At 44.7% G+C, this 17,887-nt stretch overlaps 1 protein-coding gene across 2 annotated transcripts; it reads right to left on the bottom strand.

Annotated features, from left to right (window-relative positions):
• Positions 1-726: 726 nt before the first annotated feature.
• Positions 727-17,588, bottom strand: dlk2.S (delta-like 2 homolog S homeolog). Of its 2 annotated transcripts, XM_018264885.2 has the most exons (7): positions 16,328-17,587; positions 12,849-13,025; positions 11,675-11,759; positions 10,448-10,511; positions 9,620-9,750; positions 3,863-4,007; positions 727-3,214 (listed from the first exon to the last, which is right to left on the bottom strand). In XM_018264885.2, the coding sequence occupies exons 2-7, from the start codon at positions 12,966-12,968 to the stop codon at positions 2,503-2,505; spliced, it is 1,257 nt and encodes a 418-aa protein (XP_018120374.1). In that variant the 5' UTR covers positions 12,969-13,025; positions 16,328-17,587; the 3' UTR covers positions 727-2,502. The 2 variants fall into 2 exon arrangements, with proteins under 2 accessions (XP_018120374.1, XP_018120375.1); XM_018264886.2 differs by lacking the exon at positions 12,849-13,025 and having other exon boundaries at positions 16,328-17,588.
• Positions 17,589-17,887: the final 299 nt, after the last annotated feature.

Here is a 17,887-nt window from a genome sequence, read left to right as displayed (position 1 = left end):
AATGTCTCTATTACATTTGCAGTCACAAGAAGTTCTCCCGATCCTCGGCTCATAGGAGGTGAGACCAATCATTTTCAGTGATTTTGGCCTCAGTAGTGCATCGCTATTACAAGTGTACATCACAGTGTATCGTCAGAGATCCCACACCTACATCCGTCCTCTCCTTGTCTTCCCATAGGAAATGTACCCTGTGGTGGGGTCTTGATGGGAATAACCATCTAGCATAAAACATGGCTTGTCTTGCTTAAGCTCCACCTGGAAACTACACCTGAGAAAGTGAATACTATCTCTAGATATCTAGATACAAGAAGCTCCTGTTCTCTCCACTTCCTGCTCCAAGACTTCTCTCTTACCCATGGCCAGGAAAGGTAAATGAATCCAGTCTCCCCATTATTTACCCATATACAAAGCTCTCGTTTACTTTACTTCCTTCTACTGGTCTGCTCTCTTTCCCATGACCAGAAAAGGTTGTGAATGTAATTTCTGCCCCTAGAACTTACCCAGGTGCAGCTCTACAATTCTCGCTACTTTTTTTTTCCTGGTTAGGGAGGATAAATAAATCCAGTCTCCCCGTTATTTTCTGAATTTTGTCAGTGTCGGACTGGGATGCCAGGGGCCCACCAGAAAACCTTAGACCGTGGGCCCACTTTCCCAACTATTATTCCTCCTCTCCTCACTCTCCTATTCATTTATCTCTACATACTATACTCTATTCTTCCATTATTAAGCCTCTTAAAGAAACAGGGAATGACCATGAAATAGGCCAAATGATTAGAAGCAGGAGGGACCACTGACACCTGGGCCCCCCGGGAGTTTTCCTGGTATCCCTGTGGGCCAGTCCGACACTGATTTTTGTATGTTCTGCTTCTTAGCTACACACTTTCCCTGGCACCTGAATCCACCAAATTAATCTGTGCTGAAACAAATTGTCTATTTCGAGGATCCAAAAGCAGGTTGAAATCCCAATGTATTTCATCAACTTCTTCAGGGACATTCAGTACATATACAGACTTCATATGAGCATTTTCTAGATACAACTATTACTATTTAAAAACTTGTCAGCCAAAATGGTGTCATGTCCACCCTCTGACACATCAGGGTATTGGGGAAGGGCCTACATTATGCGGAATGGACCCTCAATAACCATTCAACCTTTCGCTCATCGACATCGCTTAATTGAAGTGTCCCTTCTTGCAACACCAAGGGGCCCATTTACTAACAATCGCATTGCAATTTTTTACACGAATCTCAAAACATTTGTGGTTTTGTTGTATTTAAAAAAAAAAACTCGAAAAAAAGGTGAAATTTATTATATAAACCATGAAAACCTATAATGCAAAAATTAGCCAAGAAAAAGTTGTCAAGCCACTATAGAAGTCAATGGGAGCTGCGCTGATCCTATTGGACCGTTTTAAATCAATTTGGACTTTAAGGTTTTCAGGTTTTTTTTTCTCCACTTGAAATTGTCCTAAAAACTTGAATCCCTCGAGGTTTTCAAGGTATTTGTATTAAGCGCCTTTTTTCATTCAAACTTTTTAAAAACCACTACATCCAACCTTTAATAAATATTCCTGCAAGTGTGCCAAAACACAGTCAACAGTACGCCTGGATAACCTAATGCCCGAAGTTACACTATAAACTGCATTATAACATGCACCAAAACCACTTCTTGACATCTGTAGATTTGGCACCACCTGTGATGCACATTACAGAACTATGTTCAAATTTGCCATAAGCCAATCAATTTGGGTTGGATTTTAGCTATACCTGGACACTTGTAATCGTCTATTCAGTTTAGGGATGCACCGAATCCTGGATTCAGCAGGATTCGGATTCAGCCGAATCCTTCTGCTCGGCCAAACCGAATCCTAATTTGTATATGCAAATTAGGACATGGAGGGAAATTGTGTGACTTTTTCCCCTTCCCAACACCTATTTGCATATGCAAATTCAAATTTGTTTGGTTATCGGCCAAATCTTTTGCGACCGATAGTGGATTCGGTGGATCCCTTAATTCAGTTTAGTTTAGTATATGGTGAATTTGGGTCATAATTGTAAATATGGCAGGAGAGGGGTTATTTTATATTTCTAATTGACTTCAGCGATCATTTCACAATGGCATGCAGCCTTCACTAGGTGTAGTAAGACAGAGTGGTGATTGGATTGACTTACACTGTCTGACCATTGGAAGGAGAGCAGCCCAGGAGCAGCAAGTATAGAGAATCAGAGTTCTGTATCTGGGAAAGACCTGAGGGGGGGATTGTATTGACTTACCTTCCCTGATGATGAGAAAGAGAGCAGTCCAAGAGCAGGAAATATAGAGAATCAGAGCTCTGTACTTGGGAGGGTGATTGGATTCACCCGAGGAGGTTCCTATTGGGTCTAATGCAACTAAGACCAAGATTCTGCCCAACTGGACCTACCCTTTAAGATTTTCCCAGTATCCACATATATTGTTGGTCACTTTAGCCCATTTTATTTATTTTTCCCCCTTTCCTAGCATCACAACTCTGTGGTTTTACGATGGTCAGGGGATGTATCTTGGCATTCCTGATATTGTGTCTTTGCCCTGGATAAATTGTAGCCATGATGGGTAACCTGTCTGGTGCTTCTGTTCCTATACACTAGGACTATGGTTATGGTGAAGAGCATGGCAATGCCAGTTATAGTGCCAAAGACTATCACAAGTACCAGCTGCAGTTTCGTCAAACTTTTCTCCACCTGGGTGACCACTTCCTTCACTGCGATTGTGCCCTGGGTCTGTCTGCTGGTGTCCAAAGTCCTCACTAGCGGTGGACGAGTGACCCTGCCATGTTCATGTATACTTTCATCTTCTTTAGTTGATGACCTTAGGTCATAGTCCCATGTAGGTTTGGGGATGGGAATCTCACAGGATTTTCCCATGAATCCCTCTGGGCAATAACATTCATAGTCCCCCACACGGTCATAGCATCGTCCATTATTATGGCACGGGTGCCCTGCACAGTCATCAATGTTAACTGTACAGAAGCGTCCCTGGAAGCCAGAGGGGCACTCACAAGAGAAGCGATTAATTCCATCATGACACGTCGCTCCATTGGCACACGGTCGCATTAGGCAGTCGTCCACATCAGTCTGGCAAAGCTCTCCAGTGTATCCAGCCAGGCAGTGGCAGCTAAATGTGTCTGCAAATCCACCATCGTCATGGCAAGTTCCACCATTCAGGCATGGAAATCTGAAACATTGATATTAATAAAAAAAACATCCCACCTTATTGCATATATTGTATCCAGGACCGCCATCAGAAATCGCAGGGCCCCATACGACAAAATTTCCTGGGCCCCCAGGGCTGCGCCTACCACAAGCCCCACCTACAGGTCCGCCCTCCCCACCCACACAGTAAAATAAAAAAAATATTGGTGGCTAGGGTTCCCAGATGTTAATAAAAAATAAAAAGATATTGGTGGTCATGGCCCCCATAAAAAAACATTTGTGGCCAGGCCCCCCCCCATTAAAAAATATTGGTGGCTAGGACCCCACATGAGAAAAAAAAATTGGTGGCCAAAATTGGTGGCCAGGCCCCCCCCCCACATTGATGGCCAGGGCCCCTTAAACGTCCATGCCTTCCCAAAGTCAGCAGCTCTCAGAAAGATGGGGGGCCCGGCTAATCAAGTGTGGCATGGCCGGGCCCCCCTTACCCTCGGGGCCCCCTGTCCCCCCCTGATGGCTGCCTTGATTGTATCCCATAGATATTCATGCTTGTTCAGACCATGCTCTATAAGTCTGCCCATTGCCTGACATAAAGCACCCCCTTACTGCTTCGTCCAGCCTCTAGCCGTGTCCCTTTTTTTGAACCCCCTAATTTCTTGCACCCCACTCTCACCTTGCTTTTTCACATGGCCCCCTCTTCAACTCACACGTCCTCCCGTAGAAAGACTCTGAGCAGGTACAGGAGAATTCTCCATCAGAGTCGATGATGCACTCACCCTTGTTCTGGCAGGGATTGGAGTGATTGCACATGTACAGGTCTGCGGGGAAGAGTAGAAATGTATATCTTTAGGTATATAGAGTTATTTGGGTTTGTAATGTGATCTCGAAGCTCCCAGATAGTAAAGCTGCCCCCATAAGAGTCCAGACACCCACTTGCGTCTTTAAAGAGGTGGTTCACCGTTGAATTAAACTTTAGTATGTTATGGAACAGCCAGTTCTAAGCAACTTCTCAATTGGTCTTCATTAAATATTTTTTTATAAATGTATTTTAATTATTTGCCTTTTTCTCTATACAGCTTTCAAATGGGGGTAACTGACCTCATCTAAAAAAACAAATGCTCTGCAAGGCTACAAATTTAATGTTCCTGCTATTTTTTATTACTCATCTTACTATTCAGGCCCTCTTCTATTAATATTCCAGCCCCTTTCCTATTCATATTCCAGCCCCTTTCCTATACATATTCCAGCCCCTTATTAAAAATAATCCATGGTTGCTAGGGTAATCTGGATTCTAGCAACCCGGTTGCTGAAATTGCGAACTGGAGAGCTGCTAAATATAACTCAAAAACCACAAATATTGAAAAATGAAAACCAATTGCAAATTTTCTTAGAAATCACTTGCTACATCATACTTAAAGGGCATGTAAAGTCTAAAAGAGAATAATGCTAGAAATGCTATATTTTGTATACTAAACATAAACATGAACTTACTGCACCACAAGCCTAATCAAACAAATAATTTATGCTTTCAAAGTTGGCCACAAGGGGTCACCATCTTGTAACTTTGTTATACATCTTTGCAAGACCAAGACTGTGCACATGCTCAGTGTGGTCTGGGCTGCTTAGGGATCGTCATAAACAAAGCTGCTTGAGTTCTGCATGGCTGGGAAGTAAGGCGGGGGCTCCCCCTGCTGTTCATAAGTATGATTGTTTCCCTGCAGAGCAGTTAGGGACCGTCTGACAATTCCTATCCACAGCAGTAAATGAAGGGAGAATTTCACTGCATACAGTCAGGTTTCTTATAAAAACGGTACACATTTTTTAATTAAAGTATATTGGAGATAGGTTTCTTTTTCATTAAAGAAAGTAAAAATGTGATTTTATTTTTTTGCCTTTACATGCCCTTTAAAGTTAACTCAAAGGTGAACAACCCCTTTAACTTCCATTTGCTAAATTATTTCCCTGTCTGCCACTGCACCTACAGACTGCTTTTCCCCCGTACATGAGTAGCCTACGTATCCCCTGTCTCTGCTGTAGGTTGAAGACTGTCTCTTACTGAGCAGTCAAAATAATGCCAAGGGCTAAAACCCAATGAGAGTAGAGAGTAGGGTGACAGGATAAAGCTTTACTCTGCCCCGAGTTTATAGAGATAAGTGGGATCCTGCGGGTTGAAGTCATGAAGGGAAGTCATTAAGGGATTAATAGGAGAAGAAGAAACGTGCAGCTGCCTGGCATTGGGAATATTCCTTCCCTCATTGTATCCTGAGCACCTGGTTCAATATTGTATGGGGGAGGGCGGAAATACCAAGATATTCCAGCTGCTAGCAAGTCTCAACTGCCTTTAATGAGTTCTAGTGAAAAAAAAAAACAATTATGTCTTTAAGAGTAAAGACTGTAGTTCAAATATCACCCGTTATATTAAAGAGCAACTAACAAGTACATGCATGCCAATTATTTACTACTGCGTCTGCAGCTGCATTGCCTCCCACACTAGGACTAATTCTGCCTGAACTGCAGCCGAGAAAGGATGATAAGCAACAAGGGGCAACAGGAGTGTCTTGCTAGGAATTAATTACCCTTTTTTTTTACTGTACATTTAAAGGTCACTATATTAAACTCCAAACAAATGAACCACGGCAGACTGCATTACACTTGGGTGTCTTCAATGGAAGAGCCAACAGAAATTGTGCAGAAATTTTTCTTGGCCAAGAATATAAACACACAATGGATCTAACTTGGGCCCATTTGTATAAGGCCAAAGAGCAACCGCCCCCAGGGTAAGTGAATACAGCGCTCAAATCCTGTACCTACAAAGACATGAAGTCAGTAGTGATCCTAGAGGGGGGCGGGCCCTGGTGCGTGACGCACAGCCAGCCCCGCCCCCTCCATACGGCCGCATTTGGCCGCATTTGTTAGTGGCACACGGACTGCCGGGGGGGCCCTGGCCCGCTCGCACCCCCTGCTCCCCCGGTAGTTCCGCCACTGCATGAAGTCAGTATAGCTCTGGCAACAGCTTAGGGTTGCCACCTTTTTTTCCCCCAAAAAATGGGCAGGAGGTGGACTGGCGACGTAGGGGTGAGGGCCGGTGACGGTGGGCAGGGTGGGAAGCCACCAGGGGCGAGGGAGTGTGATGTCAAGGGCGGGACTGATGAAGTGGTGATCATTGATTGGCTGATCCCATGTCATTCACTTCAATGTCCTGTCCGGATTTCCTAATTTAGAAATTCGAACAAGAACTTTTCACCCAGGCAGCCCTTTCAAAAACCGGACTGACTGGGTGAAATCTTGACAGGTGGCAACCCTACACCAGCTCTTTCTCTTGGGTCCTAGTCCCCCAAACCTTTACATGATCTGAGATTCTTAAAAGGGTGGTTTGCCTTTAAATTAACTTAAACCCCCAATTGTAGTAAAAGGCGCTAAGCTTGCTCAGGAGCGGTAACCCATAGCAACCAAGAAGATGTTTGCTTTTTAACAGGTTACCAGAATATGGTACCTGCTGCTAGTTGCTATGGGTTACTGCTCCTGTGCACATTTAGTGCCCTTTATTACATAACAGCCTTAGTATGTTGTAGAATGGCTAATTCTAAGCAACTTTTCAATTGGACTTCACATCAAAAAACAAATGCTTTGTAAAGCTATAGATTGTTATTAGGGATGTAGCGAACGTCGGAAAAAAAGTTTGCGAACATATTCGCGAACTTGCGCAAAAATGCGAGCGGTTCGCGAACGGTTCGCGAACCCCATAGACTTCAATGGGAAGGCGAACTTTAACATCTAGAAAAGACATTTCTGGCCAGAAAAATGATTTTAAAGTTGTTTAAAGGGTGCAACGACCTGGACAGTGGCATGCCAGAGGGGGATCAAGGGCAAAAATGTATCTGAAAAATCTGCCTGTGTGTGCTTGGAAGAGATAGTGTAGGGGGAGAGCTGTTAGTGATTTCAGGGACAGATGATAGTAAGTTTGCTGGCTAGTAATCTGCTTGATACTGCTCTGTATTGGAGGGACAGAAGTCTGCAGGGATTTGAGGGACATTTTAGCTTAGGTAGCTTTGCTGGCTAGTAATCTACTGTTCTCTTTAAACAACTGCCATACGTTGACCTTGTAGGCATTGTTTGCCCAGTTTTTTTGGACGCAGCCACTGAAGCACAGTTGCCAGAAAAAATATGCCATATAAATGCTGAAAATAGTCATTTTTCGCCATACGTTGACCTTGTAGACATTGTTTGCCCAGTTTTTTTGGACGCAGCCACTGAAGCACAGTTGCCAGAAAAAATATGCCATATAAATGCTGAAAATAGTAATTTTTCGCCATACGTTGACCTTGTAGACATTGTTTGCCCAGTTTTTTTGGTTGCAGCCACTGAAGCACAGTTGCCAGAAAAAATATGCCACATAAATGCTGAAAATAGTCATTTTTTGCCATATACGTTGAGTCAACGTATGGCAAAAAATGACTATTTTCAGCATTTATATGGCATATTTTTTCTGGCCTCTGTGCTTCAGTGGCTGTGGCCAAAAAAACTGGGCAAACAATGCCTACAAGGTCAACGTATACACTACTACAGCGGTGGATACGGATTACGTAAAATATATTATGGCTGCTTGAAAAAAGTGACTCCGGTGTTTTTTCTGGAGACGGTAATATTATGGATATTTAGACAGAATGGGAACAAGGTCACACAGCTCGATGGCGGGTTGAAGAAAACAGTGTGCAAATAATGCCTACAAGGCCAACGTATACACTACTACAGCGGTGGATACGGATTACGTAAAATATATTATGGCTGCTTGAAAAAAGTGACTCCGGTGTTTTTTCTGGAGACGGTAATATTATGGATATTTAGACAGAATGGGAACAAGGTCACACAGCTCGATGGCGGGTTGAAGAAAACAGTGTGCAAATAATGCCTACAAGGCCAACGTATACACTACTACAGCGGTGGATACGGATTACGTAAAATATATGAATGCTGCTTGAAAAAAGTGACTCCGGTGTTTTTTCTGGAGACGGTAATATTATGGATATTTAGACAGAATGGGAACAAGGTCACACAGCTCGATGGCGGGTTGAAGAAAACAGTGTGCAAATAATGCCTACAAGGCCAACGTATACACTACTACAGCGGTGGATACGGATTACGTAAAATATATGAATGCTGCTTGAAAAAAGTGACTCCGGTGTTTTTTCTGGAGACGGTAATATTATGGATATTTAGACAGAATGGGAACAAGGTCACACAGCTCGATGGCGGGTTGAAGAAAACAGTGTGCAAATAATGCCTACAGGGCAAATAATGCCTAAAAGGTCAACTTATACACTACTACAGCGGTAGTAAAATAAAAAAAAGTAAAATAAAAAAAAAATGAATATTAAAAAAAAAAAATTAAAGTTGGTGCTGCTGAACTACTAGGAGCAGCAGATTAGCACACCAGTCCCACTCCCCAACACTGCTAGACTAATAGCACTGGGCTCTTATAGTAGTAGTAGTAGTAGTAGTAGTAAAACAACAAAAAAATAAATAAAAGCAGTCCTTACAAGGACTACTGTTATTGCAGCAGTCAGCAGATGAGATCAGAAGCAGGACAGCTGCCCACTGCAGCTACATACAGAGCACTGCAGTAGAAGGTAGATTACTAGCCAGCAAAGCTACCTAAGCTAAAATGTCCCTCAAACCCCTGCAGACTTCTGTCCCTCCAATAACAGAGCAGTATCAAAACGATTACTAGCCAGCAAACTTTCAACTGTCCCTGAAATCACTAACAGGCAGCAGCTCTCTCCCTACACTATCTCTTCAGCACACACAGGCAGAGTGAAAAAACGCTGCAGGGCTTCGGTTTTTATAGGGAAGGGGAGTGGTCCAGGGGAGAGCTTCCTGATTGGCTGCCATGTACCTGCTGGTCTGGGGTGAGAGGGCAAAAAAAAGCGCCAACAATGGCGAACCCAAAATGGCGAACGTCGCGCGACGTTCGCGAACTTCCGGCGAGCGCGAACACCCGATGTTCGCGCGAACAAGTTCGCCGGCGAACAGTTCGCGACATCTCTAATTGTTATTGCTACTTGTAATTACTATTTCTTCTTTTCAGGCCCTCTCCTAATCATACTTGAGTCCTTTTCAATCCATGCATGGTTGTTAGTTTAATTTGGAGCCTGGAAACCAGACTACTGAAATTGCAAACTGGAAAGCTGCTGAATAAAAAGCTAAATAACTCAAAAACCAATTGCAGATTGTCTCAGAATATCACTCTCTACATCATACTAAAAGGTAATTTAATTTAAACCCCTTAAATGGGCCTAGTCCAAGTGGGACAAGGTTTCATTGTGACAGTGGGTGTATGATTGGGTGCTTGGGGGGGGTGCTTGGGCAGTTTTGGCGTGGCGGTTGCTAACGTGATTGGGTATTAAAGTGAGCGGCAATAAATTGGACCAACCTTTATCACAGAACTTGCCAGCCCAGCCGTTGTGGCACATACATTGCCAAGGTTGATGACATGATCCATGGACACAGCCTGGCATCCTCACACAGTCCTCACAAAACTTACCGTCCCAGCCAGGGTCGCACCTGCAGAGCAAGAACAGAACGTTACCCACGAGTATCTGATGGGACTGGTACAGGAAGTCCAAGTTTAGGGAAGGACGAGACATGGAGTTAGGTTGCATCTTATAATCCCCAAAGAACCATTTGATGCCAGAACTCAAATCTTTTGGGAGATAATATGGACCATCCTAATGGGAAGGAGACAAGGGTGGTGAGGGCTAGAACAAAATGTAGTGGGTCCAAATATTTCGCATTAATATTCAGAAGGGTTTGTTACAGTGAGAGTTGTGAAGATGTGGAATTGTCTCCCTGAATCAGTGGTACAGGCTGATACATTAGATAGGTATAAGAAGGGGTTGGATGGTGTTTAGCAAGTGAGGGAATACAGGGATATGGGAGATAGCTCATAGTACAAGCTGATCCAGGGACTGGTCCCATTGCCGTTTTGGAGTGATTAAGGAATATTTTCCCCCTCTGAGGCAAATTGGAGAGGCTTCAGATGGGTTTCTTTGCCTTCCTCTGGATCAAATAGCAATTAGGCAGGTTAAAATAGAGTTTATGGTCGAACTTGATGGACGTGTGTCTTTTTTTTTAACCCAACTTACTATGTTACCATGTATTTATCAAGCAGCAATGTCAACTTAACTGTCACTATGTGGGGCCCCTTTGAGTTCAGTGACTAGGGATCCCATGCACTATAAAGATGGGTCTTTGCACCTACCTGCACACTCCGTCCTCGTCACAGTGTCCGTGATAGAGATCACAGCGCTCACTGCACTCATCGGCTGCAAGAAAACATTCCCGTTACAGTCACATGACTTCTTCCAAATAAAAGAGACACTCGCCACTAGTGTTTGACTGAATATAAAAGGGAAACTCACATTTAAATTACCCTTTAAGGCAGAGACACATGCTGCCTCACAAGGAAACTTCGGGCGACTTCGGAAAATGAAGTGCTCCGAGTGCCATTCCATCTGCAATTTACATTTTAGCCAGCGGGAAGGCAGGGGAAGGCAGTTCGGGGAGATTAGTCGCCCCGAAGAAAAGGAGATTTGTCGCCGGGTGACTAATCTCTCCGAATTGCAGCACGTGTCTCTGCCCTTAGGCATGTCAGGCAAGAAACTCAGTTAAAGGAAAACTATACCCCCTGAACAATGTAGATCTCTATAAAAAGATATTGCATAAAAAAGCTCATATGTAAAACCCTGCTTCATGTAAAAAAACTATTTTCATAACAATATACATTTTTAGTAGTATGTGCTATTGGGTAATCCTAAATAGAAAACTGCCATTTTAAAAAATAAGGGCCACTGGGATTGTATGATTCACAGTGCACACAAACAAACCAGACATGTTAGGTCACATGAGCCAATTAACAGACAGAGTTGTGTCTTTTGCTTCCACACTGTTACAGTTAGAGCTGCAGTATTTCTGGTCAGGTGATCTCTGACACAGCACACAGACCATCACTAAATGGTGTTTCAAGGCAAGAGATGTAAAAGGGCAATATTTACTTAAATATATATTCCAGTTTGGTAAAATTCTTTAATATGCCGCTTAATATGATATAAACTATGTGTTGCTTAAGTATTAATTTTGGGGGTAAAGTTTTTCTTTAAGCAACTCACCAATTGGTTTTTATTTAAACTGACAGACAGAATTAAAATTCTGTCTGTCAGTAACCGTGCCAACCAAATAACAGTTCGGAAGCTAGGATTTTTCCTCCTGATTAGTGGCCTGTGACATGTTGGGATGGATTTGTTGGATGAGGAAAGGAGTATGTGACTGCAGAACAACTTTAAGAGTGAGCAGACTGCTGTGTTGGAGAGGTTCTAGAGCAGACTGGACCAGGCACTTATATTAGGGGGTTCCAGAGCAGAGGTGGGTATATGGTTGTGTTGTGGGGTAGGAGTGTATATGGTGCGCAGGCTGCTGGAGCTGATCATACCTTGTGCAGAAATCTGATGCAGAGACAGGAGCAAACACATGACGGGAAGCAGGAGTCGGAGCCAGCAGAGCATGATCAGCAGAGTCTGTAGGCAGAGAGAGAGAGATAGTGTGGGTATGTACTGTGTTAAATACACATTCTGTATCCCTTACTGTGTGATATACACCCCTAATTACCAGTCTATACATTCCCAATCTGTGGGTTCTGGCAAATGCCAGAGGGGCTGCCATAGAAAGTCACTATTTAGTGGGCTGGTGAGGAGCTGATTGGGCCTCTCTGAATTGGATTGCCAGGGCCTATTTTGACTCCCAGTCCAGACCTGCCCGCAGTGTGCACTCTATTACATCCCTTAATCCCAATCTACTGTATAAAAACCCCCAGCACAACTGGTAGGGTTGCCACCTGGCCAGTATTTTTAGGAAAAAAATCTAAATATACAGGAAGGCAGGTATTTTTTTCCAAAAAAGGTGGCAACCCTAATAACTGGTCGGGTTGCAACCTTTTTTCTAAATTAACTGCGGGCGGGAACAGGGCGGGTGACATCAGGGGTGGGCTGATGACAGGACATTGCAGTCAATGGTGTGTCGATCAACCAATCGCCATTGACTGCAATGTCATGTCCAGATTTCCTAATTTGGAAATCCAGGCAGACAGTTTTTACCCAAACATCCCTTCCATCCAGGTATAAACTGGACAGGTGGCAACCCTAACAACTGATATGTCCCTTGACACACCCCTGACTCCCAGTTTAAAAAGTCCCTCAGCTTTCCTGCAATTCATTTTTTTATACATTCCCAGCACAAGCAGTGAGATCTCTAGTCTGTAGACAGAGAAAGCAACAGTTTGCTGTATAAAACACAGGCCCCAGAACCCTAAATACATTCCAGGAGTAACCACTGAGACCAAGTCAATGTTCCCTACACACTATTCAGCCCCTTATCCATTTCAGGCACAAACAGTTATTCCTTCAGAGTTGCATCTCTCTGTGTCTGGCCAACTCTCAGCACCAGATCTATACACACAACCTGAGCAATCACTGACTCCCTGCACTCCCTGTACCCTACACAAGCATGCACCCTCTGCCCACCCACACAAACACTCATACATACACTGCACCACAACTGACCTCCCATAAAAAGCTTACACACATGCTATCCAAGCTCCACAGACTCACCTTCAATAGAGGGGCACAGGAGGTGTCCAGTGAGTTACAGGTGGCCAAGGACACAAATAGAAGTAGCAGATTCCATAGTGAGTAAGGGATGTGGCAACGAGAGGGCCAATGTGTTCTCATAAGGAAAAACCTGTGGTTGTGCCCAAATACCCAACCATGGCACCCTTCAGGGGTATCCTGCAGGCACAAGACCAGAGACAGATCTGCATTAGTAAAAGAAAGGGCCAACCATGTGTCTCTTATACCAATGTAAACTGAAGGGGTTTTAAGGGCAACTCTGCCAAATTAACTTTCTGCTAAACCCCCTTTTGGTTAACTGTTGGGAATATCACATTGACAGCAATGCAGACGTTTGCAGGAAAACTGGAGTCTGATTTGTTTCCTTCTATTCCTTCTTTTTTTTATGCTGTTCCTCTGCCAACCCAATAGCAAGTACAGGAACAAGGAGCTGAACATAATACAGCTGGTACTTACTGTGTTTCAGTGTTGCCACTAGAAGGGCCGGTGATTATAGAGTTCAAAGCCGGGGAAAAAATAGTATTCAGTTGCCACCACAAGAGGATGTTATAGAGGTCACAATTTAAGTCTGGAGATGGAATATATTATGCTGCCATCAGAGGGCACTGCTGTGACAGGCAAGAGAATTGCTAGTTTTTCTGCATATTACCAACCTATTTATCACTTTTATAATGTTGTTATAGATGTTATTAGGGATATAAGGGAGGGCGATCATGTGTATATTTTGGCTGCAGCGGTAGCTTGCAATCAGTAAGGCTTGCTATATGTGTAGCCAGAGCTTGTGATCATTACAACTGTACTGTGGAGCTTGCAATCATTATGGCTGTAGAGTAGTGTTTGCAATCAATATGGCTGTAGCTCAGAGCTTGCAAATGATTATGGCTGCAGTGCAGGGCTTGCAATCAGCAAGGTTGTATCACAGAGATTGCAAATGATTATGGTTGTAATGCAGAACTTGCAATCGTTATGGCTTTAGTGCAGAGCTTGCAATCAGTATGGCTGTAACATAGAGCTTGCGATCATTATGGCTGAAGTGCAAAGCTTGCAATTGAAGGCTGTAGACTGTGCAGAGCAATCGTTATGGATGTTGCAAATTGTTATGGCTGTAGCGCAGAGCTTGCAGTCATTATGGCTGTAGTGCAGAGATTGCAGTCAGTGAGGCTGTACCACAGAGCTTTCAATTAAAGGCTGTATAAGGAAGCTTGCAGTCAGTAAGGCTGGAGCACAAAGCATGAGTCCAGAGTGGGGGTGCTGGCAAACCCTTTATAAAAAGAGTCTTCCTGAATAATGTGTGGGCAAAAGCATAATTTACTGGTGTGTGCATTGCCCAGACAGATTGGGACATGTGCCAGGCAGGAGGAGCAGATTATAATGGTTCTGTCACAATAGGAAACATAACCACTGACAGCCACAGATTGGGGAGACCCTAGAATGTCAGAAGTTCCAAATGGGGGGCAGCAAATAAGCAGAGACTCCGGGCGGAGCTGCTGTGAGACAGATTTATATAGAGTGAGGCACTGGCACCAAGTGTAGATGAATGTGATCACCATAATAACCCAGGACGGGACCCATAGCCTTGGTATCATGTGTGCTGCTGTCATTTAATAGGCAGGTGTATCAGGAAGGACTTTCCCTTCAAAGTGCTTGGGGTGCTGGGTCCTGCCAGGCGTCACAGTCTTGAAAAGCTGCAGTCACAGCTCTCGGCAATTCCCATTCAATAAAAATTAGGGGGGAGCTATTTTAAGCTTTTTCCCCCTTTCTAAGATGTTGCAAAATCAACTATATATCTCCTTGTTTGCGAGGGTTGCCAAAGTAATGGTTCTTTGCCCAATAATGCCAACCAAGTTGTTGGCAAAATAGCGCTCATCCTGTGCTCTGGTTTCTGGGCCAGTATCCTCAATATTGGCCTATATAAGAGCCATCAGGAGAGGAGCGAATCAATGGCCTGGCACAATCCTCACAACAAACCATATTCTGATTGGCAAGCTGTTCTTATGACCCCCATACACAAGCCAATAATCTGATGAGTCTCCAGCCAGTGTTGGCACATGTATGACACTTGTATGGACATTCAGCAATGACAAGTTGTGGGTAGGAACATGTGTAATGTGTAGCTTGTTAGCTGGATGCTTTACAATGGCCAAGTGGAGAACAGGGTGCTGCCTAGTGGGTCATTTAGAAATTAGCAGATGCTGCCAAGTAGGTAGATTGTAGATTGTAAATAGGGGTACTAGTAGAATGCTGTAGCTTTGTGGGTAGGTTGCATGTAGTACCCTGTAAGTTGTGGACATGAGACAGTGGGCATGGAGCAGTGCAGTGGGTAATTGTGTGCATGAGGCAGTGCAATGGGTAAGTTGTGAGTATGAGGCATTGCAGTGGGTAAGTTGTGAGTATGAGGCAGTGCAGTGGGTATGTTGTGAGCATGAGGCAGTGCAATGGGTAAGTTGTGAGTATGAGGCATTGCAGTGGGTAAGTTGTGAGTATGAGGCAGTGCAGTGGGTAAGTTGTGAGTATTAGGCAGTGCAGTGGGTATGTTGTGAGCATGAAGCAATGCAGTGGGTAAGTTGTGAGTATGAGGCAGTGCAGTGGGTAAGTTGTGGGTATGGGTCAGTGCGGTAGGTAAGTTGTGGGTATGAGGCAGTTCAGTGGATAAGTTGTGAGTATGGGTCAGTGCGGTAGGTAAATTGTGGGTATGAGGCAGTGCAGTGGGTAAGTTGTGGGTATGAGGCAGTGTAGTGGGTAAGTTGTGAGTATGAGGCAGTGCAGTGGGTAAGTTGTGAGTATGAGGCAGTGCAGTGGGTAAGTTGTGAGTATGAGGCAGTGCAGTGGGTAAGTTGTGAGTATGAGGCAGTGTAGTGGGTAAGTTGTGAGTATGAGGCAGTGTAGTGGGTAAGTTGTGAGTATGAGGCAGTGCAGTGGGTAAGTTGTGAGTATGAGGCAGTGCAGTGGGTATGTTGTGAGCATGAGGCAGTGCAATGGGTAAGTTGTGAGTATGAGGCATTGCAGTGGGTAAGTTGTGAGTATGAGGCAGTGCAGTGGGTAAGTTGTGAGTATTAGGCAGTGCAGTGGGTATGTTGTGAGCATGAAGCAATGCAGTGGGTAAGTTGTGAGTATGAGGCAGTGTAGTGGGTAAGTTGTGAGTATGAGGCAGTGCAGTGGGTAAGTTGTGAGTATGAGGCAGTGCAGTGGGTAAGTTGTGAGTATGAGGCAGTGCAGTGGGTAAGTTGTGAGTATGAGGCAGTGCAGTGGGTAAGTTGTGAGTATGAGGCAGTGTAGTGGGTAAGTTGTGAGTATGAGGCAGTGTAGTGGGTAAGTTGTGAGTATGATGCAGTGCAGTGGGTAAGTTGTGAGCATGAGGCAGTGCAGTGGGTAAGTTGTGAGTATGAGGCAGTGCAGTGGGTAAGTTGTGAGCATGGGGCAGTGCAGTGGGGGAACTGTAAGTAGACAATAATGAAAATTACCTCCAAGTGCTCAGTGCTGTTTACTCCCCAGTTGCAGTAATCCTGACAAGTAGGGGCTTCTCACAGGCAGGCAGCCAAATTCCTGAGAAGGAGCGAGTTCTGCTTGGCAGGGATGGTGCCCAACAGAGGGTCCAGACTGTGTTTGTGCTGGGGGAATGTACTGTGAAATCAGTCAGGTGTAAGCACACATGCCCAGTCATGCATTGAACCAAGTGATTGTCCAGTGAAGTGTCAGGAAACAGTACCAGGGAAATGTTACCCCAGTCCGTAGAGACTGTGGCCCTGGGTCCCCTCATGAGACATAATCCAGGGAGGTGTAGGTACAAGTCAGTGGTCCCATGGGACAGTAGAGCAGAGCAAGGTCCCTGACCCCCTTAGCAGGTCCCTGTTATCTCCAGGAGAGTCATGGCTTGGGCAGCCCAATATACGGAGCTCTAGGGTGGCCAAGAGATTGGCCACAAGGGATTCCAAATTCCTTTATATAACTCCTGTGGGTGTCACTTGATCTCCCTATGCCACAAACCAGAAGGATTTGATGAAAGGATCTGTATGTTCCCAACTGAAGGAATAACAGTTCAGCAGTTTGGCTCCTTAAGGTTCTATTGTGGCCCTCGTAGATCCAATTGAACCAAATGCCACAAGATGTGCAGGGGACAACAGAGCCCAAATACAGGTGATAAAAGGAACCTCTTATCCAATATGAGTAGCAGGTTAAGCTCAATAGGGCTGCTCCAACCCAACAGGTAGCATCATGGGGCCCAACTCTCCTTAGCTGTGCTAGTACTGAGCTCTTGTAATCCAATAGTAAGAAGTATCCACTGAGACCTGAGATGTTCTGTAAGCCCCTCCGAGCACTGGGGTCCTAGGAAATTGTGTCCCTCCAGCAGTCTGAGTGGTGCGGTAATGGTTTGTGAGAGCAGGCTGGAGGATGTTACCTGCAGAAGGAGGTGTGCAGAGCAGCCAGCCCCCGTTGGATAGTAGGAATCCGTGGTGCAGGCACACACTTGTGCTGACATACACCTTCCCCTCTAATCCCCCGAGCAAAGTGAGGAGTACATGGACAGCTGCTGGGAGTGTGTCACAATTTATGCCCCGTGCCCGAACAGCAGGGTATTGTCATGCACAAGCCAAGCAGAACAGAAGGGTGGGATTAACATATAGAAACAAATGTTCAGCCCATCTCCCCCCCCTTGAGTGTTCACTGTGATCCCCTTTACTTATCCCACAATATCCGCCTCACAGAACCCCCCCCCCTGTAACTGGATCCCTCCATTGTTTCCTATATTTGACAAGAGATCAGAGTGTGTGAGTCGTGCGCCAGTGTTTGGCTACAGCCCCATTCCCTGTATGACCCACGTGCCTCTGGCATAACTGCCCTCCCTACTGGGGAAATGTGTGCCTTTGTGCAGGGGCTCACTAGATCCAATCCTGGGGCTAAACGCTCTCTGGACTTAATCCTGGGGTACTAGTGCTGTACTCTCACTGGATCCAATCCTGGGGCGGCTATGTACTTTCTCTGTATTCAGTTTTGGTGCAGTCATTTCTCATTGGATCCAGTTC

This window comes from Xenopus laevis, chromosome 5S (assembly GCF_017654675.1).
Source record: "Xenopus laevis strain J_2021 chromosome 5S, Xenopus_laevis_v10.1, whole genome shotgun sequence".
Taxonomy (NCBI): Eukaryota; Metazoa; Chordata; class Amphibia; order Anura; family Pipidae; genus Xenopus; species Xenopus laevis.
Note: the sequence above shows the minus strand (reverse complement) of the source record. Positions and strands in the feature narration are given on the sequence as shown.